The sequence below is a fragment of the Desmodus rotundus genome, chromosome 9, assembly GCF_022682495.2.
Source record: "Desmodus rotundus isolate HL8 chromosome 9, HLdesRot8A.1, whole genome shotgun sequence".
Classification (NCBI taxonomy): Eukaryota; Metazoa; Chordata; class Mammalia; order Chiroptera; family Phyllostomidae; genus Desmodus; species Desmodus rotundus.
In genome coordinates this window covers 20,518,978-20,545,160 of record NC_071395.1, presented here as the reverse complement: position 1 = coordinate 20,545,160, position 26,183 = coordinate 20,518,978, and the positions used below count along the sequence as shown (strand labels likewise).

At 46.1% G+C, this 26,183-nt stretch overlaps 1 protein-coding gene and 1 non-coding gene across 3 annotated transcripts in view; one reads left to right on the top strand and one right to left on the bottom strand.

Annotated features, from left to right (window-relative positions):
- Positions 1-973: 973 nt before the first annotated feature.
- TMEM131L (transmembrane 131 like) overlaps positions 974-26,183 on the bottom strand; it is a 138,654-nt gene continuing 113,444 nt past the window's right edge. For both annotated transcript variants that reach the window (XM_053910879.1, XM_053910880.1), the window contains exons 26-35: positions 23,196-23,344; positions 14,893-15,017; positions 11,949-12,115; positions 10,551-10,736; positions 9,871-9,949; positions 8,879-8,961; positions 5,013-5,133; positions 3,759-3,850; positions 2,072-2,211; positions 974-1,380 (exon numbers count right to left, since the gene is read on the bottom strand). In XM_053910879.1, the coding sequence (XP_053766854.1) occupies positions 1,105-1,380; positions 2,072-2,211; positions 3,759-3,850; positions 5,013-5,133; positions 8,879-8,961; positions 9,871-9,949; positions 10,551-10,736; positions 11,949-12,115; positions 14,893-15,017; positions 23,196-23,344 (1,418 nt within the window). In that variant the 3' untranslated portion in view covers positions 974-1,104. The remainder of the gene's footprint in view (positions 1,381-2,071; positions 2,212-3,758; positions 3,851-5,012; positions 5,134-8,878; positions 8,962-9,870; positions 9,950-10,550; positions 10,737-11,948; positions 12,116-14,892; positions 15,018-23,195; positions 23,345-26,183) is intronic.
- Positions 7,227-7,333, top strand: LOC112312719 (U6 spliceosomal RNA). The gene has a single exon (XR_002975609.2). It is a non-coding gene; the product is annotated as a U6 spliceosomal RNA (small nuclear RNA).

The window sequence follows — 26,183 nt, the reverse complement described above, 5'->3', positions numbered from 1 at the left end:
GGTTTGCACCTTTTGGCTGCTATGAACAGGGGTGTACGAACCTTCGTACAAGTCCCTGCTATCAAATACTTGGGGTATATACCTAGAACCTACATTATTTCTAACATTGTTCAGTACTGGGGGGCTGGGGCTATGCTTCACCCAAATCGGGACTCTAACGTGGTAACCTCAGAAGTTTCTAGTAGCCTCGGCCTGCTTGGCGGCACTCCCTGCAGAAGGGCAGTTGCAGATTTGTAGGACACTCCCCTCCTTGGCCCAGCCCCACACACGTGTGGCAGAGTGAAATAAATGCGTACCAAGCAAACCCAGCATTCTGCTCGACATCTCTCCTACTGAATTTCCAGTAAAGATAAAACAAACTGTAAAAATAAGACAACTGTATTAAAAGTTCAAAATGTTTTCAACGTTCACACATGTCAGCAGAGAATTCCACCATCAAGTCACTGACAGACACACACACACACCAGTCTGAAAAAATCCTCAGCTACCTAACCCCCAAGTACTTGTGTTTGGCGGAAGGCTGCTCACTCAGAGGGAGACCAAACACTGGAATGTCCCTGCGGCTCACGCCCCAGTGACTGGCCTGAGGGAGGGAACATTCTTGGACAGGCAGAACAGGGTTAGGCTCCCAGCCTCACCCCAGCAGCCACAACCACCAGGACCAGAGAGAGCCGCCCTCCGCCCCGCGCCCCGTCCACCCCGGCAGGTGACTAGCTGCTCAGCTGGGCTTTCCGAGCCGCCTGCCAGTGAAATCAGAATCTCTGGGAATGTCGCCTTCACTTAGTGCAAGCTCCCTGGGGGGATTCTGATGTGTCACTTCCTACCTTCCTAGAAGGCTCCCTCATTCTGATTTGAAACATTTGGCTTGGCTGCCACACTTCCGGAGTTATAAAGTGATGCGCACGGATGCTTAGTCTCTACCACTGATTTGTGAAGGGTTAAAAAAAATAATAATAATGTGCCCAGATTTCATTTAAAAAGTTTATTTTCATATAAAAGTGCCAAAATATTCACCAATATCCATAATCTATCCCAAGAACCAGTTTACACTAGTCATCAAAACACAAGCTTGTTTATTCACATTGTTGAAAAATCAGAGTCTTCTCACACGTTCCCACAGTAACTTGAGTCCCTAGGCAGGGGGAAATTCGCATTCCTATTGGCTGTGGTAGTCCATATGTCTAGGTTCATATAGGCACGAAACGGGTTGAACCCTGGGTAGTACTCCTTGCACATGACCGCTGGGCTTTCCATGTGAGTCGGATGCTCCGTGGTAGAGTTGATGGGGCAGCAGTTTTCATACACATCGCTCTGCGGGGCCCAGATGGAACCAAAAAGTCCAGACATCGGAGATAAGCTTCGGGTGCTTGTGAGGTAGGGCTGAAGTGTAAATGAGGAGGGGGCGAAAAGATGTGTTTTTTTTAAAAAAAAATGTCTTAGAAAGGCAATGTCAAGGTTAAAGCAGATACCATAATGGTATCCAACCAAGTTATTGGGCGTTATTAAACTATTCTTAACCACCTGGGTTGCCTTAACTCCCTTTTCTTCAGATGGAGGATTAGGGACCCTCAATTAACTGGATAAACTGATTTTTCCACCCAAGGGAGGACCCACAGTTCAAGCGTAAACTGTAAAAAACTTCGAGTGGATCCGAAAGGAGAAGGTGTTGGGCTTTAAGCAAGGAACGGACTCACGGTGCTCACAGGCAGGAAGCCCTCAGGGCCCAGCAGTCCCGGACCACTGAGTGATGACCTTTCTGTAACTTTCATCTCATCTCTTATCACCGATCGAAAGGTCAGCGGGGCCACATAACCACAGCTGTGTCACAGAGGGCTTCCAGGCCCCACTTCAATTTCAGCTACAAACCATCACTGCTCGGTGTGGTTGCAAAGTGGCTAGAATGTCAAGGTCAGCAAGCCCCCCCATCTGATTACATGGTGGGCTCCTTCACAGGGTGGGCTTTAGCTGATCAGAACCCAACTCCATAGCTAAGCGAGGCCAGGACCTTCAAAACTGCCAGAAAGAAATGGGAGCTGCCCCAGGGCCCCAGCACAGGAGGGCCAGCACTGACCGGATTGCTGAGGAGACCCGCGTGTCCCCAGGCGGTTGGCACGTTGGGGGGCGTGTTCCAGGTAGACTGAGCGTTGTGATCAGTGAAGTCTGTCTGAATTTCAGCAGGACAGGGGAAGCCATTGGGGTAATTCATGTTTTCTAAAACAGCAGGAGACATCGACACAGGTAAAGATGTTCATGGCACGCACTGAATTCTCACTCTCAGCAAGAAACCTTTCCTGGCCTTACTATCGTATTAACAGGCTAAAGACAGACATAAAATACTTACTTGGTGTGAACCAGGAGTTTCAGTGTCACTCTCAAGTTTAAAACTGTATATGAGACAACTCACCTGGGAAGTCCTCAGGGAGGAAGGTCTTCCTTTGGGCTTAGTGTCTATATTTGATAATTTGATGGGTATCTTTCTAACACACAGAACACACTATAATGCGACCACAGATTTGAATAGTGTCAAGACTCTTCCCAGTCCTTAACACTTTATTATGTCATGCCAACCTCTGCCACCTGCATATGTAAGGTCTGGACTGATAAAAGCAACACCAAACCAAGCACTTAGCTAAGAAGATAGTACACACAAGCTTTATAAGCATAGGAAGAAAGTTACCACAGCACCCCCCTGTGGTTAGCATGGAGCAGTGCACATTTCCAAATGCACAAGTGCAATATCTAAAATATGGTTTATTCTGTCTCTGCAGAGGTAGCTCTAGTATGAGCAATCATGATCATACTGTAATGTACAATAATAGCACTTTCCGGTTCATCAGGGAAATCTCCTATCTCATTGTTTTTTTATGACAGGTGCTTGAACCCAAGCACAAGCAATTTTCCACAATTTCCCCTGCAAGCATCTTTCCTTCCTCTGCAGCACCACTCAGGGGCGGAAGAGTCGGGACATGTGAGGGACAAGCAGGTAGAGGCTTCCTGTCATATGTGCTTGCCCACCTAAAAAGAATAGCCAACAACAAAAGCCCCAGCCTCCCTATGGATAATCTACATAAATCCACACAACCCAGTTCTCTTTGAAGGACGACATAGATCAGGTAGAGAAGCCCCCGGACGCCCAGGTTTGTGGGGCTTTTTGAAGCCACATAAAATGATATATGGCAGGTATGCAGAGCTAGACCCACTCGAAGGCACTCGGCAGCCTCCTCTGTAAGGTCATTCTCAAAGGTCACTCACGGTTAAAGGCACACTCTTAGCAGCAACAACATAAACAGCAACCACACACACACATACAAGCCCATGAATACAGTAGCAGACGGGTGGTTGCAGAGGTGGGGTGTTGGGAAGTAGAATAAGTGCGTGAAGGGGGTTAAAAAGTACAAACTTCCAGTTGTAAAGTACGTAAGTCCTGGGGATCTGACATCCACCGTGGTGACTGTAGTTAATAACACCGCCTTGTATATTAGACGTTGCTGGGAGTAAATCTTAAAAGCTCCACGACAAGAACAAAAACTGTAACTATGTGCAGTGATGGATGTTAACTAGACTTACTGTGTGGTGATCATGTCTCAAAATATACAAATATCGCATCATTATGTTGTACACCCGAAACTAATATAATGTTACGTTGACTATATCTAATTTCATTTAAGGCACGATCTCCTGCAGGTAGAGCCTTAAGGCTGTGCACTCCGGCTGGGGTTTTCCGAGGATTAAAGAACGGCACTGGGACCAGCTTTTACCTTCTGGAAAGGCGTTGTAATCGCTCAGCTCCAGGGGGCAGTACACACCGGGGAACTGGCCTTCGCAGGTGGCGCTCCAGTCAATGAAACTGCTACAGAAAACCAGAGGTCTCGGTTCAGAAACAGGGCGTCCACAGAGCAAGCACAGAAAGAGGAAAGCGCTTTTATTGCCTGCCACCCTCATCACTGCCAAATCCCCAATTTTGGGAAACAAAAGAGGTACCGTATATTGCTGTGTATAATGCTCACTTTTTTGCCCAAATTTTTGAGGGAAAAATAAGGATGTGCATTCTACATGGGGATTAGTACTAAAATGTGGGTGCGCATTGTACATGGCAAAAAGACGGTGCTTTCTCCAGTCACAGAATCGAAGATTTACTTGACGCCCGTCACCAGCGGCACCCCATGGCAGGGCGGCCGGCCGGGAGGAGGAGCACACTCCCCCTGTAACCAGGCCGAAGTCCAACCAGAGGCAGGAGCCGAGGCTGTGGTTAACTAGAGCTGTAGAAGAGGCACTGGACCACCTTGAAGTGTCTTAGCTCGCACCTGAAGGACTCATACGTGTTCTGCTATGAAAATGTCCACCTTTCCCTTAGAGCAAGGCCAGCACTCTTGTTAGGGAAATAATCACAACTGTAATGACTATGATTCACGGCGCTCTGATCGCAGCTGTGGAGTGGATTCTCGTTGCAGACACAAGGAAGTAGATGCCACTCTAATAAGCTGGCCTTCTCCCCCCAAAAGAATTCAAATGGGTTCTGTGATTATGCACAGATACGAACATTTTCTCAAGTTTTCATCATTCAATGTCATAGTAACAGCCATAAACAAATTTAAGGAATGGCCATTCTATGCCTATTTTTCAATGCTCAAATCATTTCACCATGTAACAATTTAAATGTGTTCACAATTAGTATCATGGAAATCTTTGTTCCTGCTGGGGGGTAGGGATTAGGAGTGATAGCTTTTTCAGTTTTTGCCACTAATATAGTAACAGCTCGTCTCTTCACTCTAAAAAGAGGAAAGTAATGTCGCGGTTACCAGCTATGTTATATATTACTTTTATGTCCTCTCATGTTTCTCTCAATGCCTGACTTGTCATTTTCTCAGACATCACAATGAAACTCCAAGAGGCAGGCAGTAACTCCTGGCTAAGCCAGCTGGGGAGGGAAGCCTGGCCCTCGATCCCGTGAGGACCACCTAACTGGCGGGACCCAAATCCCCACCGCAGGCCCTCAGCCAAGACACCTGTACCTATTATGAACCGGGGCTGGCCCCTGCATCACGCTGGGCATGGTGCTCTCCAGAGCGCAGTTGAAGCCACTTGTCACGCATACGGGCGGTGTGGGCCACAGGTCTCCAGGAGGGTAGAGACCTAAGGAAGAGAGCAAGGCCTCTCAGTCCCCCTTCTTCCCTCCAGAAAATGCCCCCCACGCCACCCCCACACACTGACCACGCCTGCTTTCCCGACCCTTTTCGGGATATTCTTTCAGAATATAAAGCGGAAACAGAGCACACTGCTTTGACCTTCACCTCAGTGTAGGGCTGTCTCCTGACCCAGATAACGGGACACTCACAACCACTCAACAAGGACATGGGGCCCCACTTTCTGCAAGGCCCCATTATAGACGCCAGCTGGGCAGTAGACGGGTTTACATTCCAGCAGGAAGGGACAGAAGATGACAGGGTACAGTGTGGCCTCAGCTCCAAGTGCTGCGATGACAGCCACAGGGGCTTTAATCAGAGCAGTCGAAGGCCTCACAGAGGGAATATCCGAGCCATCCAAGATGGGAAGGAGGTGAGAAGTGAGCCAAGGAAGCATGGGGGAGGCATGCTCCAGGCACAGGGAGCAGTGCTGACTGCAAAGTCCCCCAAGTGGGAGTATGTCTCACGAGTCCAGAACAGCAAGGACACCGTGTGGCCAGCAAGAACAGGGTGAGAGGTGAGCAGTGGGGGATGAGGCGAGTGACTGCCGGGAGATAAGTCTCCACGGGCTTCTCACATTTCTGTGCGTCTTGCAAGCAGAGGCCCCGAATGCCTTTCTTCTGGATAGTCTGTTTAAGGATGTTGGCTATACAAAAGGCTTGCAACACGCAGTGACTCCCTCTGGGCAGAGGGAGGCGTGCTTACTGCCTATTATAAAAGATACAGGTTCCCTGAGCTCAAGGTTCCTTCTGTGATGCAACTCACACTGTATGCGGGCATCTGGGCCTGTCCGAGTCACCCCCTCGACCCCTGAGACCACAGGGCATTAGCGCAAACTCGATGATGCTTGTGCACCTGGCCGGGCCCCCGCCATATGTCCGTTTTATACGTGAGAATGACAGCTATTCCTCCAGGGAAACTCAATCCCCCTCTCTGCTACCTGAAGCAAAGCTACTGGATCAATGGGGCCCTCGATTCACTGAGGTTCCCTGGAGCCTTGTGCCCTGGTGGCCGGGTTAGCTGAGACCTGACAGTGTGCACTGGGCCATGCCACTGTCCACCTCAGCGCCCGCTGGGCAGCACCAAGAACGCACATGGTCACTGCTCAGGGGGCTGACCCACAGCGGTTCTCATAGCTCAGGGCCAACTCTCCTCTTGGACTTCTGTGTTTTTACTGACTCGTAGGCTATTATCCATGGCCCACATGTTCGGTTGGTCTGTCACTGGGCAAGCTGCAGACTGGAAGACAGAAGACCCCTTTGGGACCGTGAAATGTGGGAATGAACCTTGGGTTCTGACAGGACCTTCTGAGCCACTCAGGTAGAGGCCCCTGCCAAGGGCCCCTCGTCTGATAGGATGGCCTGGAATCACCTGCACCTCCCCGACCGGCCACACTGCCCCCTGGGTCCATCACCGCACAGAACATGGCAGAGTTTCCAGCGTCACAGGAGACAGGGAAGGGGTGCACACAGTACATTTGTATGCCGACCCGAGAAAAACTGATGAGGGAGGAGGGGTGCAGAAATGTGCTCGACAGTGTCCTTGGAAAAGAGGGTCACAGTGACGATTCACGATGGTGGCAGTGGAGGGACAGGCTGTGGCAGCCTCCTGAAAGACTCAACTGCTTCCCTCTTTCCCAGTTACACAGGAAGCAAGATCAACCAAGGGAATGAGGCAGAAGGCACTGGAAATGTGGTCAGGACAAGAGTGGCGGGTGAAGGGACTGGGGACGTGCAGCAGCTGGGCCCACGTGCAGCCAGCAGTCATGAATTCGCAGAGCAGCCGGAGCGCTGGGCCAAACCCTGGCTGAGGTTCGGGAAGGTGAACGCAGTGGATAAAGGGACAGGAGGCAAGGACATGCCTGTAACCATGGATCGGGGAACTGAAGCTGGGCAAGAACAGAAGCACGTGGACGCAGGTGAGGGACAGTCCAAAGGGGGGGGCCAATGCTTTGTGGACAGTAATTGTGAACAGGGCCATCACTCTCGTGATGTCGCCCCAACCAAGGATTGTAACAGGTGGTTAGAAAGTAACCGCAGATGTGCGCTCGCTTCGGCAGCACACACACTAAAATTGGAACGATACAGAGAACGCTAGCGTGGCCCCTGCGCAAGGATGACATGCAAATTCGTGAAGCGTTCCATATTTTTAGGAACAATTATAAAGGACATAAGGACAATTAACAGGGGGGGTGGAAACAGGAGCGAGGTGGGGAGGGCTGGAGTGTTGGGCTGGAGTGTTGGGCTGGGGTGGGAGGAAAAGGCAGAAAACTCTACTTAAACAACAATGTAAAAAATAAATTAATTAATTAATTTAAAAAGCAAAAAATATATTTAGTAGAATACATGTAATACGTATCTATCACATGTATATAGAATATTGTTTAAAATTATAAATATTCAAGTAGTAGAATAACATGTACTTCGCGCGTGCACACACACACACACACACACACACACACCCGCAGGCTGTTCACAGGAACAAGATAAAAGGCCCCTGAAACACACAGACACAGACCCACGGGTTAAGGCACCACGTGACGTGGAATCCCCGCCGACAACCAAGACGCGGTCACACAGTAAAGTCTATCTGTTTGGACCCGGTTTTTGTTTTTCTCCACTAATTAAACCCTCTCTCTTCTCTATTGCCTGAAAGATAAAGGTAGCCGCCGTCAAAACCTCACCCAGACCCTGCCTGAGCAAATGACTGACGTTTTTAAAAAACGAAAATGCTGACTTTCCTGGACTAGTCACTAGATCCAGCTCACAAATAATTTATTTCTGTTGATAATTTGACACCAAGTCCACAATATACACAAAGGATAGCATAGAAGCCTTAAACTCTCAAAGTAAACCTGCTCCCCTGTGTAGAAAGCTTTTCAATCAGTATACCTTGGATACACAAGAGCAGGTATGCATGTGGGAGTGAAGGCCATGGGCTTGTCCTGCTGCGATTCCTGACCCTCACTAGGTAGGAAGTGGGCAGAAGGAAAAAGGAGACAAGGGCCAAGGGAGGTAATGAAGAAAAGGAGAAGAAAAATGAGGGGGGACTGGAGTTAGCCCCCCACAGAGAGGCCCCAGGTGAGGTGGGGTTTCCTTCTGACCCACTCCCATTTCCAGCTCCCAGGCTGCTGCCGTCTCCCAGCTAGTGGGAGCCCACAGGGACTTGGGCCTCCCCCACCCCCACCCCGGTCTCAGGCCTGGTGAGGGAGCGAGGCTGGTCTCTAAGGCTTTGGAGGCCGGTTAACAGACCTGTAGGGCATGGAGAGGTGGGGGAGAAGAGGAGGGAGCAGGAAAAGCAGAAGTAGGCTAGGTGCTTGAAACCCAGCCTTGGTGTGCCCTCCAACTGGGCCTCACCCCTGGGAAAGGGGAACTATAGGCAGAGGTAGCCCTGTACCATACCAGGGCTATGGGCCTCAGGGCTATAGCTGTACCTCAGCTATAAGGAGGGAGCTCGGTATCAGTGCAGATGGGGCAGCCAAAGTCAGGGCTCCTGATGCTGCTGCTGCAGAAGGCAGGTATCTTCCCAATGCACAAAAGCCCCAGTGACAAGGCTTAGAGAAGAGGACACGGGGGCAATGGCTCTGCCCCACCCAACCAGCTTGTCTTCTCAAGCCTCCCCACCACGTCCCCTGCCCCCCAGCCCACAACACAGAGCACCTGGCTGGCATCTGGAGCAAGACACAGGAGCCTCACCTTTCTCTTCTTCAACACCTGCAGGCCCGGCAGGAAGGCTGGGACAGGGAGGTTCTGCATATTGTGGGAGATTGTTCACGCCTCTGGGGAAAGAGAGAAAATGAAGATCGCTGATTGTTTCTGTACAAGGAAATACTGAATTTGTATAACTAAGTCTGATTGAATTTTTACATGAATTCTTCCCCCAAGAGAAATACATACTAGAGACATACCAGTACACAGCCCAAAGGAGGCTCAGGAATATTAAATTCCCAAGATCCAGCCAGGTCTTTCTTTAATAAACAACGATGAAGCCATTAAACCTTAGGTCACTACCGTCGTCTACAGTTTCCTCTCTGCCTGCCACCAGCTGGCAGCAAGGCTGGACCCCTAGCTCACTCTCTTCCCATAACAAAAACAGTTCCTACAGAGCCTTCCTTGTACCCTAGCTGAGCTTTTTAAATTTTTTCACCAACTCACCAATTTAATTTTAACGCCATCCTATCCTCTCACAATGTGGCCGATGCCTTAAGAAAACCAATTCCTTTCCTCGTTCTGAAACCCTTCCTCCTGCACACCCTCCTCTCCCACTCAGTGAAAGGTGCTGGTTTATTTTGTCCGATGCTCCCACGAGCATCATTCGGAGGAACTGTAAACATCCCGTATCTACCAGGTTGCCAACGCTCAGCTTTAGTTCAAGTCTCAGCAAAAGGGAGGTGATGCCCATCCGTCCAACAAGTACAGTTTCCTCCTTGTACTCTCAGGAGGGGGGACTTGCTAACGTGGTCACATCACAGAGCGGACCAGCCATACCAGAGACACCCAAGCCCGAGCCCTGTTCACTCGGAAGGATTCTGCTTTTTTCTGAATTACTTGTAAAATTGCATTTTACTTCCTCGCATCCTTACAAAGCTCTCCTACTTTCCCCTGCAGAACCAAGTCCAAGGAAGAACCACGCTGGTGGAAACAGCAGTGCGTGAAACACACCGTGAAAGCTGAGGCTGAAAACTTACGTGGGGCTGCAGATGTTATGGCAGAGGTTCAGGGCGATGGGCGTGTCCGAAGGGAAGTCACGCTGTGACACGCGGTCTCCTGCATAAAAAAACAAATCGTCACCAGTTTTTACAAACCTGATTCAACAGCATGATGTGTTATAATGCAAAGGGGGTTAATATCGTTAGCCCCAAACGAGTGACTTATTTTTCACTTTACACTGATAGTCACACCTTCAGTGATGTGATTTTTAAAACGTCTTCGATAATTTATCTTTTCACTGAAAATGTAATAAAACCTAACATTTAGATGTATGCATTTTGGCTTAATAATGTTGTATGATGGAGAAAAAGCTGAAACCATGAATATTATGGAACTTTTTAAGGGTGATTTTTCCGAGAAAAGAAATTTTGCTACATAAATAGACCCCTCCAGTTTATAAAAGCGGCATGTTCATTGTGGGAAATCTATAAAAATAAACAAACATTTAAAAAAGAAAAAATATAAGATACCTATAATTATATATCATTATCAACATTTGGGGACAGTGCTTACAATCTCTTCTTTGTGTACATATATGCACAAAATTGAGGTCATATCTCATACATACTTTGCTTCGTTGGGCTTTCAGACAAGCCCTCCTTTCGTAGGTCCCATTGCGGGTAGGAGAGGCCAGCGAGGGCCTGCCGTCAGGACTCACCCGCTGGCAGGAAGTGCTGAGGGCCCGCCACGGGCTTCTTGTCCCCGTCGGAGCTGCTGCTGCTGCTCCAGCTGCCCCAGCTGCCCCGGCTGGCGCGCACACTGCCTGAGGAGCTGCCGCAGTCCGAGCTGGAATCGGAGCACGACTTCTCCGCACGCTTCTTCCCGGGCTTCTGGAAGTAACCCTCTGCGGGAAGAAGAGAGGAGAGCTGACCCCAGGTGTCACTGAATTTTCAACTTGATGTCATTTCTGATCAAAGGAGAAAGGTGAAATTCCGAGGACAGGAAGGCTCGACTTCAGGGTCAGCTAACTCTGCTCACTGAAGGAGAGGAAGGAAGTGAACTGAAACTATCGATGGGACTTTGAGAAAGAGAGGGGATGAGCTACGTCTCCTCTGCCTACGGGACGGGCAGTTAAACTTCTTGGGGGCCTATTTGGTCCACACCAATGATAACTTTGACCTAAAAATGGTTCTCGAAATAGCAAATACTTCCACCAACAAAACTGAGGCTAGCTCTGGCCGGGTAGCACAGTTGGTTAGAGCATCACCCTCACACGCCAAGGTTGCAGGTTTGATTCCTGGTCAGGGAACACACAAGAAGCGACCAGTGAATGCACGAATAAGAGAAACAACAAATTGATGCCTCCCACCCTCTCTCTTTCTCATCAATCAAATAAAAACTTTAAAAAAGGAAACCAAGGCTAGTCTATTAGACTGAGATTTGTAGGTAATTCCCCCCCCCCCATTTTAATTAAGATACCCACTAAGAGCTTCAAAGTGTTATTTATGTGTGGGCGGGGGGAAGCTCCAATAAGACCAAAAAGCAACACATGTGTCTAGGGAATGAACAAAGGTAGAAACCCACTAACTCGGCCAGCTGTGTGCACTGGCCTGGGCATGTGTCTGGGAACGTGGGGGTTGGCTGTGGGATCACCCCTCCCCCCACCCCATCCGTCCCACCAACTTCAGTGGCCCTTTAGCCTCCAGCTCTGCCCTAACCGGCACCTAGCACTGGGTGCCCTCTGCCTCCCACCCCCAGGGACGTGCCCAGCAGCTCTTGGGTGGCACAGTGGCCTGACTCTGCAGGGACCACCTGGCTGAGGTTTGTGGGAACAGCTACCATTCTAACCTTCAGCAGGCTGCAGGAGGACAGTTGAGCATGGCCAGATTTCAGGCAGGGGGGAGGGAGGAGGCAGCAACACTAGAGGCTTGCCCAGGCTCAAGAGAATCTTAGCTTTCTGGTCTCATCCTGACAGGTTTCCCTTCAGGCTTTAGGGAGCTAAGCTGCCTGGAAAGTGATCATCTCGTCGAGATGCCATTTCTCCCACGCGGGATACTTCCTCGAGGACACAAAAGCTCCCCCCACAGCACCGTTGGTAGCTCAGTAGGGTCCATACCTGCGTCTCTCTGTGCCGCAGGGGAGCTTCTTCCAATGCCCGAGCCTGTCTTACACGTTTCCCCAGAGCTTTCCTGTGGACACCAGCTTCTGACATCGATGGCACGGCTCAGCTCAGACCTTTCAAATTCGCTGCACACAAGTTTTAGTTCACTCTGCTCAGAAGGCCTGGAAGAGCCACAAAAAGTCACATTCGGGTGTCACCATACATCCGTGCATAGTGCTTTCCAGGAGGCTTATTACAGGTGAAAATATGAATAGGGAACACCTGCTGACCTCTTCCCTTTGGGTCTGATGGGAGAAGATGATGAGTAAAGGAAAGATACCCAGGAGAAAAAGATTTTGCTGTGTTAGAACTAGAATTAATTTGGAGGTCCTTTAGTCTATTTTTGCATTTTACAGTAAGAAGACTGAAACTCCACAGGTTACATGAGTCACTCAGGGCCAACTAGTAAGCGGCCAAGTCCAGGGCCAGAATCCAAGACTCTTGGCTTGTCTTCCTTGGTGTCTGGGGGGAGGGTGCTAAGCATTTGTTCAGCTTTCTTCTTAATTGTTCATCCAGCAAATATTTACTAAGAGACAACCCCATGCCAGGTATTGTTAGAAAACATGGAGTGTCTACAAAGGATAGAGTTCCTCCCCCAACGAGGTTATGGGCCACTCGTAATCCCTCTCCTACTGGACCATGAACTCCTTAAGGGAAGAACTGTCACGCAACTTTGTAAATGGCCATGTGTGCAGAGAAAGAATGCTAGGGGATACCGAGGCGATTATTTCACTCGGTCCAATTTCAGTCCTCATGTTAGGTCTGTGGGATGGCCGTTAAGAAGATCCCATAGGTGAGATGCGGCACACAGCTTCACTGCTTTCTGACCGCTCAGGTAAGGAGGAAGTAGACAGAAGCAGGAGCCAAGGACAGAGACAAGCCAACAGCCACCTACTTCTTAAGCGTCATATTGTCAAAACATCCTGATTAGCTACATGCTCCTTGAAAGCTATATTTTGTTTCTTCATGTCAGAAATCTGCTTTCAAGTATATATAATATTTAATTGGTGAAATTCTGCTCTAATTTCATATCTTTCCATGGGTTCATATCACAAAAATATAAAACTTTAGAGTGACCATATTAATCAATGAAAATTTTATGAAAATACACATGAAAGAGCACAAGGTATAACTTTCCTTTCTATAGGATGCTGCATTGCAGCTTTCGATCAATTCAGCCTAAATATTTTCGGCCTATATCAGGATAATTAGCCATCCACAATTAGTACTCAGTATTAACAACTGTTGTTAATACTGCATAAGTAAGCAAAGAGTTTACTTCTCTTTTTTCATATTTGCATTTTGCTGATTGCCAGACATGAGCCAGGGGAGTACCAGAGCCTGAAGACCCCTCGGAGGTGCCCGACCCGTCTCCGCAGTGCTTGAGACTGGCCGGGGAGCATGTCACCATGCTGAGTCACAGAGTCTGAGCTCCTGATGCAGCCTCCTGGAGACCAGGGCAGACACTGTAACCAGCACCACACGCTTCCCATCGCGGTCCTTGCCACAATGCGGGCTGTCTGCCCAGACTTCCCTTCCTGTAACAAGTGGAAAGGCAGCAAGGTGGACCCCTGGCCCCAGGCAAATCTAGAGCTGCTAGGGACCAACTGGACAGAAGCACATTTAAGTACCTAGCTGGGCTCACGAGAGAGAAAAACCCCCAGATGCCAGGACTCAGAAGGAGAAACAGCCAGGGGTGAGGATGGAGGGATTACTTGGAAGGAAACAGGCTTAATGCCCAGGGCTTGGGCTTTAGCACCCAGACAGTAGTCTCCAGGAGTCAGGGAGCTGGGGCTAAGTCTCCTAAACTGGGGCCCTAGAAGGGGACCCTGTCACTGCGAGGGACGCCTGCAAAATGAAAAGCTCCTCCTCCACCCAGGGAGGAAGAGGCAGGGCCATGTCTCCGCTGGAGGCTCTCCACTCGGGCGTGTCAAGTGAGATATCAACCTTCAGAGGCTAGCCCCTGGAGGCAGAGTGTACACACTACTGACCTTGGTTTGGGGCGGGAGCTACCTGAAGCTGAGCAATGTACATAAAATTAGATTTAAAGAATGTTTGTGGAAACACGGAAATACGGGATTCCCAGATAAACACTGTCACCTCCTTCATTTTACTGATAAGAAAAGAAAAGCTCAGGGAGATTAAGTGTCCCCAGGTAGCATGGCTGCCCCAGGAGAGCGCCCAACAGCCTGGTTCTGACGCTGGCTCTGACCCTCACGGGCTCGGGGGCCTTCAGCAGCCACGAAACGCCTGGGCCCATCCCTCCCCGCAGCTTCTGCAGGATGGACCTTGGTGGCCCTGAGTGGCAACCACCCCCTTTCATGTGGCAGGTCCTGGCATGGAGCCCGACTTCGGCTTTTCCTCTAAAAACTCCCACAGCTCTTAGCATTTTATAAGGTAAAAATCTGAAAAATCTGTGCACTTGAAGGTACTTTTAACAAAATAAATGAAAACACAACCGGAAAATATTAATACATAAAGTTTAAGAACAATGATTTGAAAAACACATAAATGTTCTTAAAATCAACATGTTTGAAAGAAGGTAAAACACAGACAGAGACGACAGCATGGTGACAGCCGGGGTGGGGGGTGGAAGTGGGCAACAAGGAGAAAATGGGGGCGGGAAGACACTTTGCTTGGGGCGACGGGCGCACAGCGCAGGGTGCAGATGGTGTTCTGTTGAGTTTACACTTGAAACCTGTATGGTTTTGTGAACCGATGTCACCCCAATAAATTTAAATGAAAGAAAAAGAACATTTATCTCAAAATACAAACATCTACAGTCTTACATTATTATTTGTAGCCAACATAACAAAAGTAAACTTAAAAGATAGTAACTGAATGCAAATTAGAGTAAAAAATAGATGAAAATCTTCAAGGAATTATAAAAATTACAAACCTCAAGACCTGAGCAGCCCCCCTTTTCTTGTTTTTTCTACACGTTCGATTTTTATTCCAATTTAAATTTTGTAAATTTCCTTCTTTTTTCTCCTGAAGCTTCTTCTTCCTATAAGGATCTTCTTGCTAAAGAGAGAGAGGAAAAAAAAAAACCCTTAAACTGACTAAATATATTAATATATTTTTTAAAACTCTATGATTTTTTAAAGGATTTTGCATAAAAAGTTTGGTCAGGTTAATCTGGAAAAGTAAGGGAGTCTATTATTTTTTAAAATAAACTTTTGAAGACCGCGTCTATATGAATTTCAAAATGTCCAAACGCTGGCAAAAACTGAGACGTACATTTCCCAAACTCTAGTTTGTTTTTATTTTCCTTCTCTCTCTACATCCCTCAACCCACGCAAAAAGAAAAAAAAAATGTTGCCTATAAAATTCCTAAGGAGTGAAAAAGGAAAAACATCTGTTAGCAATTTATGGTCAGCTTGCTGTTAACTTTGGCAGCAATAAACCCCCCAGCCTTCACCTGTGAATTCGGTATGTGCCATTCTCATGAATCACCACTGAAGAGAAAGCGTGTAAAGGCCCGAACTGGGAGTAATCTGTATTCATGTTTTTGTGTTTATAGATGCACTTTAGGAGAACAGCCAAGTCTCCAGAGAATGCTCCAAACTGGTTTAAGCTTTTTAAGTAAATAAGGCAAGAATATGCTTGATGTTTTTCAAATGTGGTTCTGAGAAAACTGAATTTAGCAGGCAACACTCGTACAATCGACCCTTGAACAATGCAGGAGTTTGAGTCGCCGACTCCCCCCATGCAGTCGAGAATCCACATATAACTTTTTATAAAAGTATTCAGTATAATACATTTATTTTACCTGGGTTTACAAAGAATACGTTCATGTAATCTCTGTTACAAAATTTGTCAGCACTAAAATAGCTTGGGGTAATGATTGGCAATGCGTATTTCATGGGTAATCTAAACATAATTGTTAAAACTTTTAATTCCCCAAAATTTAACTACTAAGAGCCTACCATTGACCAGAAGCCTTACCAACAACATGAACAGTTGACTAACACATTATTTTGTGTGTTGTATGTATTCTTACAAAAAAATGAGCTAGAGAAAAGAAAATGTTATGAAGAAAAATCGTAAGGAAGAGAAAATAACATTTACAGTATTCATTGAAAAGAAAAATCCATGTATAATTGGACCCATGCAGTTCAAACCCAAGTTGTTCAAGGATCAACAGTATATTTTATATATATGTAAACACTGTAGATTTTGAATATATAACATTTTTTCCTTTGGGCTCTTTCCTCTTGTAAATGTTAGGCATATTCTATTAATAGGCCCCGAGAAAGGGGGATTCCCTTGTCCTTTAAAATTTTAAAGTAACTCATGTGTTTACTGTCTTCTAATACTTAACTCTTCCTCTTCCTTCCACCACACTACCCCCTGAAGCAAAGGCACCTCGGGAGAGTGGGGAGCGGCAGCGGGTGACGGGGGTGTGGGGGCAGGGGTTTGGAGCTCACACATTGAGACCCCAGGGCTCTTAAGGAGAAACCCCCTTTCCAGGAATCTCACAGAGGCCAATCCCCTAGCTCTTCCTGCAGACCCTCAGGATTCACATTTCACAAAGAGCAACGACGGGCTCATTTTACCTTCTTTTTTCAGGATGTTAGCCCAGAAATCAGAGTGGGAATCCATGAGGTTCTGACGTAACCTGGCTACCACACACTGGTCTTGGCAGAAAAACGAGAGGTCGCCAATGCCTGCATGTTACATCTGGGATGCCAAGAGCCTCGTGTCCCGATTAAAGCAACATGCTTACCACAATAAACTCTACAAACAAATGAAACTGTAACTGTGTATGTGGTGGGATTATGGGATTTGTTGTCTTTATACTCCTTTATTTTCCCCCCAATATATGTATTAACTTTTTTGTGATTCTGAAGGTATTTTTAAAACAGGACAAATTACATAAACAAAGCTGTACTCTATAGGACCTCGTGCTGACTGCTTAGGTTTGATGCAAAGCAGACATCAAAGACATCTGATCGGAGACGATCCAGAGGTAAACATACTGGATTTGTGCATGCATTGCTCCCTGCGCACCTCTAACTTCGGATGGGGGGGTTCTCCTCCCCTGCCCTGCCCTGTCCACGTGAGGACCAAGAAAGGCTTTTCAAGCAAGGACCGGAGCCAGCCTTTCTGTCCCTCCAGGGTCACGTACAAATAAAGGGTCTGTCCCCGAGAGCAGTCACTCCTACACCTGGCGGCCTTTCTCGAACCGATCTGGTTGGACCTGTCGCCATGTGCACATGACAGCCTATGGATTTTAGGACCACAGAGAGGAGGGGCTTGCTGGTCAGAAGCACTGTCACCTTCTCTGAGCATCACCAAACACGAACATTGGGACAGTACCGCATACTCTGCAGGCAGAGATGTGCACGGGACGACCAGGAAGCAGCGTCCCTGAGCACACACAGGACGGGACAGGAAAGGGGACGGGTGAGAGGAAAAAGACAGGAGACATCCAGAGGAATGAAAAATGAACGGCCTTTTTCTTTGGCTGTGTACTTAAGTGTGCCCGTGCGCATCTGTGTGTGTGGGGTGGGAGGGTGTGGTGGGTGGGGCAGGCCTACAATGGAAGCAGCAAATGGAATAGTTTGGGGAAAGCGAACCAGGGCGTCAAAGCAACACACTTGTCAAGAAGTGAGAGGAAGAATAGAGACGATCTGGTTCCAGCCCTGCTTTCTGGTAGAGAGGGGTCACGCATGGGGCGGGACTAACCAGGAAACTGCACGGGCAGTGCAGCCTAGCAGTGACAGATCACGGGCTCCGGGCTGAGTCTCACTGGTGCTTCCCAGCTGTGCAGTCACAATGCGCTACTTGGCCGCTCTTTGCCTCGGTCTCCCTAGTCTTCCCCAGAAGGCTATTGAGAGGATTCAGTCACCTGACACACAGTCAGCAGTTTATAGAAGACTTAGCTGCGATCATTCTAGTTACTGGGTCTAGGAAGTTCTCTGCCCTCCCTGATAGACGGGAAAATTTAACTGAATGCTGGGTAGGGAAGTGAGATTTCTGAAGTTTTAATAAAAGCAAAGGAAGAAACCAAAAAAGAGAAATCACAGATTGACTGCACAAAGTATTCTTAAAGCCACTGTATATAACAAAAAGCAAATAAAAGTAAAAGGGACAGGGCCAACAAATAAAACACGGAACATGTATTTGACAGAGAATGAGTATCTTTACACATGTTCTTACAGAAAACAAGAAAAAACACTAACATTCAATGGGAAAGTGGGCAAAAAACAGGAAATGCAAATTCACAGAACAGAAAAAAGCAAAAAAAATGAAGCATTCATCAAAATATTTAATAATAAAGTATGTTTTCAGGAAAGGCAAATGTAGGCCAGCTGACATCTCCTCTTTCCATTTTCGTTTTTAAAAACTCAAGTGTGTTTACACCACATGTTTACATCTGCAAACACCAGGCAAGGGCCGGGTGGGGGCGGGGAGTCGGGCAGGGTGGGCTAACAGCGCCTGTCTTTGAGCAGGTTAGACACTTACTTCTTAGTGCATAAAAATTTTATTTAAAAAACTTCACTGTAGGACTGGATGTTTTTTTACTTGTGTTTTCAGAATTCTACAAAAAATGAAATGAAGAAAGATGCTCACTTGTCCCCATTAAGAAAAGCGCATTCAAATGGAAAACACAACACAATCATTCACCAACCAGACCAACCAAGATTTTGCCAAAAACAAAAACAAAAACAAACAAACAAACAAACAAGCAAAAAAACCGGTGCTGCCGAGAGCAGAGCAAAACCAGCATTCAGCGTCTGCACGCGTCAGGCGTGGGGATGGAAACTGCCACCACCTTCCTGGACGGCAACCTGTCTGCACGCGAGCAGCCTCAGCTGATACTCTGTCATCCTAATTCTAGAAGGCTACAACAAGGAGGCACCAGGTCTATAGGGAAGACTTTAGAACAAAATAGTTCGTTGTGGTGTTATTTATGAAAATGAAAAGCTGTAAACAACTTCGATGTCCAACGGCAGGGGAATGGTTTAGATTATGGCATAGTTAAATGATGGAATGTTACGTAACCACTGAAAACAAAGCTCCCCGTTCATTTCTAACATGAGAATTTTTAGAATTACAACATTATGACCAAGCTACATAAACACAATAATGATTTGGAGTTTTTATAAATTTGCAGAGAAAAGCAGAATACAGAAAAATGTGAAAAGTGGTTCATTTTGGATAGATCTTTTCCTCCCGTCTTTATGTTCCTATAATAATCATGAATTCCTTTACTAAGGAAAAAAAATCTACTTAAAAGAAAATAAACAGCCAAACCTAGGGTCAAAATTTAGTCTGTGGTTCCCAAATCTGGGGTTCAACCTTCTTTGCCAATAAATCTAGAGAAATGTTCCCTATGTACTATACAGATTTATATAACTTTCTAAGCTGCAAAATTAGGCCCTAAGAATGTTCTAGAAAAACAAACATTGAGCAATGCACTTGGGAATGTGTTTATTGAGAACGGTTTTCTCCAAACCAACAATGAAATGGAAAGTACACTCACACAGGGTTCTAAAGGCCAGTTCTACAAAACTGGGAGTGAGTCACAGAGCCAGCAAAGAAGTGACAGGCGGCAGCCCCGACGCTGCACCAGAAGATCCACCTTGGCTGACTACGTGGACAGCCTTGACCCACAGAGCACAGCCTGCGTCCCCCAGGTCCCTGACTCGCTGCATCCTGACTGTCGAGCTGGCTGCCACCACTCATTCTGCGCAGATGTCTGCCCGACACAGGCTCGTGGGCCAGAAAAGGAAGGAGGAACGCAGGCAATGCCTGGGACCCAGTGCAGGAACTGTCTGAGCTCCAGGGCGAGAGAGAAAAGCGGAAAGATAACTACCCTGAATAAATTAAGAAAACTGCCATAACCAAGGGCACAGTGCGGAGAGCTAGCCTGGCCCTAGAGCTGAGAGCTGAGTTGGGGGGGAGGGGATGGTGCCCACACAAGTGGCAGATGAGTGACAGCAACAGCACCCCGTGGCACTGTTCCTCCGGACCATCTCCTCTTTATGGCCCTCAAACTGCGGGGACCTGGAATGACTAGTTCCAACTGCTCCTCCCAGCACATAAGACTTTGGGGCTGTGAAGTCAGCATATCTCAGCATTGGTTTCTACCTCACTACAGGGCAGCATCCAGGCATCCCATTCCTAACCCCATCCCTGCCTCCTACCCCCAAGTCCATGACTGTTTCTGCTCCTGCAGGCATGCCCTGTCTTCCCTGCTTGGGCGAGCTTTACCGGCACCACTTGCTACATACACCTGCACCCTTGACACTGGCCAAGGTTCAGAGGTAGGCCCTGGGTCTTTGAATACACCTCACAGAACTCAGGGTCATCCTTCGATTCTAACTTCCATGGGACAATTCCCAAATCATAAGCTCCAGGCCCAACTTGCATGAGAGCTTTGGTTCCATGTCTCCCTCGGGCTACTAACTACACTCTCTCACATCCAAGTCCAGACACCCCTACGTCAGTAACCTGGCATTTCCTTGGTGCTTACTCCTCATCAGTGCTTAGTAACTGCTGCTATGCTAAGCACTTGACACATTAACCTATTTAATCTTCACAACCCTATGAAAAAGGTGTACTATTTAATATTAATATTTATATATTATTTTTCAGATATGGAAAATGGGGTGTTCAACTTGTCCGGTGTTACCGAGCAAAGAAGTCAGCTGGATTCAAACCCAGGAGGTCTGGCTGCAAAGCCCATGCTCTCAGCCACTAGGCAGCATTGCCCTGATGGACATAAATATCAACTCATTACATCAGAATTCCTCACGTTCTAGTCACCCAGACTTACCAACCTTAGAGTTATTTTTGCAAACGGCTATGTCAGAAAATATGGCCCTGATCCTAGATGCACTCGGTGCTAAGAAGTCCTGTTGGTTTTGCTTCTACCCACTCTTCCCCCACCCCTGCGCTAACACAGGTCTTGACTGCATCGCACCTCCTAGAAGAGTAACAGCCTCCCTTTGATTAAAATGAAAGTAATACAAAAATTCATGTTTGTTATAAAATTTAAGCAAAAATAGAGGAGTATAAAGAAGGAAAAAGAAATCACCCCAAATCCAACCACTCAGAAATAATCGGGGTCTCCCACTGGATATTTGGCGGACTTATTTTTTACTATCTCTCTACAAATCGACACAGGTAAGGATGGCAGGACAGAGGATCCATGGGGATCATTTATAACACCACAACCAGGCATTAGTTTTCAGTAACAATTTAAGCCTTGGTTTTATTTGAATTTTACATAAGAAAGTGAAGTAGAACCAAAGGAACTGCCAACTTTGAAATAACTGTTTCTCCTCCACAGGATCAATTAATTCCTTAAGGATCTCTCTAAGGTTAAGAAAAAGTTTATGAAAGATAGTTTCATAAGTTTTCACCCTTTTAAACTACACATTTCAGGTTTATACAGTTTTGACTCTATACCAAAAAAGATAAAATTAAAACTTATTTTCACCTACCTTCCTAACCCACCTCCCATTATATTACTATTTTTGCTCGTTAACATTTTAACATTTGCGATCTGTTCTGTGATTATAATTGCCAGCTGTTTAGTCTTAGTTCTGGATATAAAATGTATAGAAACCTCAACAACAGACTTTCAACGTGGCTTCTTCAATCCTGGGTCTTTACTTTCTCCTTCTATCTCGGTTGGCTAAATTCCATTCACTTCATTTTTCAAGAAAGGCTCATGAGTTCATTTGTGTGGAAGGGTGTATGCCTGTTGCCCTTGAACTCGAGTGTCAGCCTGGCTGGACATAACATTCTTGTTCACATTCTCATTCTCTCAGTGATTTTGCCCCACTATTTTCTGGCATTAGATGCTCTAAGTTCAGCAATTTACCCAGGATGCACCTCTGTCTGTTGTTACGTATCAGTCTTTCCTGGGGTGCACAGGGTGCCCTTCTGATTTATTAACTCAGCTCTTCCGCACAGCAGGTGAATTTTCTTATACGGCATCTGAGATGCTTGTCCGACCCATCCGGTGGGCCATTTGCTTAGACAGTCACTGTTCTAACGTCAGACTGGTTTTGTCTTTCTCTGTCTCTGTATCTATCATCATCTTTCCTCCGGATGTTTCAATCTCTTCCATTTTTCCCTCACCTTCACTCTGATTAACTCGAATCCTTTCCTTCAGCTCAATAATTCAATTTCCGGCCATTGCGTATGTAATGTAATATCTTCACTTATTTACTTAGCTTTATAATACATCCTTTAACCTCGTCCTAGTATGTTGGTTTGCATTTAGAAGCTTTTACTTTACTGAACTCCGTCTACAGTGTGAAGCACTCTCCGGGTTTCCTTCGGGTCTTTGGATGTGTTTTCTCCTACACTGGGCTCTTTGTCGGTCTGGTCTGTTCTACTCCTTTCACTCATTTTTACTGCAGTACTTTTGCACGGGTAAAATGCTATTTTCCTCACTGTGTTTGTGCTAATACACAGACAGCTTTATTCTGATGTAAAAATAGGTAAATTCTCCTAACTACCTTTCCCACGTTTATCTGGACCTTTTTGTTTCCCCTGAGATACAGGGCTGGGCTCTGCCTTCCAGACACCTTTCAGTGGCCTGCCCTGGGCAGAAGGTAAAGAGCTGGCTGGAGAGCGTGCAAGCTTTGCTGTCTCTTCTGGCCCCTGGACTACAGGGTCCGGCATAAATAACGCCCCTTTTTATTACAAAATCATAAGCATGTAATTCTGTAACATAACAATATCACACTCAAGCATACCATATGACATTTTAGGTGATATGTTCAAATGAAAACTATAAAGTATTACACCCATAGTATTACCCTACCATCCATGCTCAGGCAGGCATTACTGCTGCCAGACCCTGTGAACCGGCATCCCTTCACTGTGGATTCTGGCTTATGCTTTTAAGAGAGATTATGCCCTAAAAAAGGATGTTGGGTAACAGGTGGAGAGAAGGGGCATGTGCTTTTGTTCTACTCTTCCTTCTTCACCCAGGAGTTAACCCATTTGCTTAAGAAGAGCTTCTCTGGAGAGTATACACTGTGTCCCTAAAAATTATATCTCCTGTATGTTTAGAAGATAAATAAAACTTTCTGAATACACCCAACTTACCGATTATCAATGTTAGTTATCTTTTTAAAAAAGTATGACACAGTTATTACACAGATATTTGCATTCTAAGCCCCCAAGATGGGTTTTTCCTCTAATAGGCAAAAAAAAAAAAAAAGTACAGACCTCGACAGAAGGTATGTCCTGTTTCTCAGAACATGTGTCTTCTTTAGATGCTTTGTGAATCTTCTTTTCTGAAGAAGACTTTGCGTCAAGCTTTTTCAAAGTTTCACAATTGTCTACTTCATTCTTGACAGGCACTTGCTGGTTATTTCCTTGAATAGATAAAAATGATTCAATTTCTAGCTAATCATTCCCATTCATATTCCCCATAGTTAAGTCTCTTTCCTACACCACACAGTCAGTCTTATTTAATGAGATTTAGACTTAAGGATTGGTTTTCACATTCACAGTGCTCTAGAAATGTATTTTGTTTACAGGTGAAAACACCCTTATATTAAGAGTTCCACAAACAACCTTTAAGAGAGGTCAAGGGGAAAAAGGGGAGAGGCACAGCGTCATTCACAGGGGCAACATTCATAAACGTCAAAAGACACAAACAACCCAAATGTCAAGGTAAATGGGTAAACAAAATGTAGTACATGTGCAATGGAATGCCATCCAGCCGTAAAAAGAAATGATGCCTCGCGCAACGATGCGAATACACTTAGCACTACCGAGCTGGGCGCTCAAATACGGCCAAGGTGGGAGGAAAAGGGAATGAAGTTCTGACACGTGCCCCCCACCACTCGGAAGAGCCTTGCAGACATCACGCCAAGTGAGATAAGCCAGACACAAAAGGACAAGTGTTCTATGATTCTACTTGTTTGTGGGACCTGGCACCACCAAGTCACAGAGATAAAAAACAGAATGCTGGTTACCAGGGGCCGGGGCAGCGGGCAGCATGGGTAATTGTTGTCCCATGGGGACAGAGTTTCTGTTTGGATGATGAAAACGTTGTGAAATGGGGCCTGGTGATGATTGAATGACAAAGTGAATGCTCTTAATGCCACTGAGCTTTATCATTTAAGATGGTCAATTTTATGTTACGCCTATTTTACCACAATTTTTAAAAAGCTGGGGGAAGGAGACAGAGGGGTAAAGAGTTGAGTTCTGGTCACGACTCAGACACTAATTAATGTTATGATCAAGTCAGTCTCTCAAGCTGCCAGAGCTTCAGTTTCCTTATTTATAAAACGAAAATACCACCTTACCTGCCTACCCGAACTGACTGTTAAAAAGATACAACCAGAGCAGATATAATGGGCCAGCATCAAAAGACACACGCACACGTCCAGGGCAGGTCCTTCTATAGGACATGCCCGCCTGCCCCGGGAGCAGCGGCCAGAAGCTGAGGAAAGAGCGGCAGGTGAATCCTGTGGCCCAGGGTTGGTGCTGGTAGAAACCTCATCTGAAAACATAATTTCTCCATTTTTCTTTCAAGCGACTTCTTTAAGTGTATTTCTTCTTCTATTGCGTATTACAAAAAAACAAGTCATATCAACTTCAACACTAACTGGCCTCTGTGTTACACCATGAAACAAAGTATTTCAATACCTTCTCCTTTTTTCTTTATCGGAGATTCTCTGATAACTTTGTCACCTAAGACAGATTCAGATGGCCACAGTGCCAGTATTTCACAGCGAAGCAGGCTGCGGGCTCTGGGGAGGCGAACGCCTGACCAGGCCCAGCAGAAGCTGCAGTCCGCGGCAGGGCCAGGGGCAGGGCCCTGTCTCGCCCACAGAATGAAAGGAGTAGTCAATCCCTCTGATTCCAAAATTCCTTTTTGGTTTTTTTTTATTAATTCTGAAAACTCTGAAGCTACAAGTTAAACTCGCTCAAAACAAGATACATACATTTTTAAAAGAACAAATATAAGGTAAGCATACTTTTATTTTGTTAACAAAAACATTGCAGAAATGTTTACATAGCTATAAAAATGCTGGGGAAGTGTCAGACACCCACAGAGGAAAACAATGTATCCAGCCAGGAGCCAAGGAGACAAGGTCCAGAACAGAGAAGAAAATCATAAAGACATCACCCTGGATTCTGGAAGCCATTAGTATGAGACAGAATACAGGCACTCTTCAAAAAGAAAATGTGCCCTGACTTTCCTCGAGTCTTCATTCACAAGGAAATGGATTTCCGTAAATTTTCTTCAGGCCAAGAACAGCACTAAAATATTAGTCATCGAAGTTTCTTAGGAAAGATCCAAATGTAATATTCAACACTAACCTCCCCCCAAAAGTGGTAAAGCAGAGACTCTCAGGAAATTAATAATACCTTCCGTGGGGCCAAGAATCAGGACAGTCAGATGAACTCTAAAAGCAAGCTCTCCATGAATTCTTTGAGCAATCCTAACATGACAACAGGCCAGAATTTAGAAATACGACGAGTGCGCATTTCACTTAAAAACTGGAGCCAACCCGCGGCATCGTACCCAGCATGCTTACCTTAGGTATTCCACAGCTCCCTCACATTTACCTCACACGGTAACAGTGTTTGAGCCACAAAGGTAAAAAACAACAACAACAAATAGAACACGGAACAAGTAAACTCAAGGAAATAACCGCTTAAAGCTTTACTGCATCCAATCTAACCATATAGCATATTTGGAGTAAACTGCTAGATTCTCATTTCAAGCTATTAGTATCTGTAAGTAAACGAGACTACTTTTTGCATGACTGGTATTTCAGACATTGTGAAGCATCTAATTCAGTGAAAACTTCCATGCTAATTTCAAGGCTTAGGGTATTACTACATTTAAAAGTTTATTATCCTTGACATTGTTATAAGCAGAAAGCAGTGATACAATTGGCTACCTGGTCCTCTGTCAGAGTGCTGAGGTCAGCAGCAGCTTACCCTTAATTCTAAATCTGTGCTTTTCTGATCACACCATTAAAAAAGAAAGGTTATAAGCCTTTGGAAAGAGACACATTTCAAAGATCATGTACATCACACAGAAAGCCCTACTCTTATCAGGTGGTCAAAAGATGCTGGAACACGGAAGAAATGTTTGAAAAATGTAGCCGTTTCCCAGCTGCTTGACAAGTTGAGGCCAAAAAACACAAGTGTGTGGAAACAGAGCCCCGGAGAATCTGTCAACAGACTTCA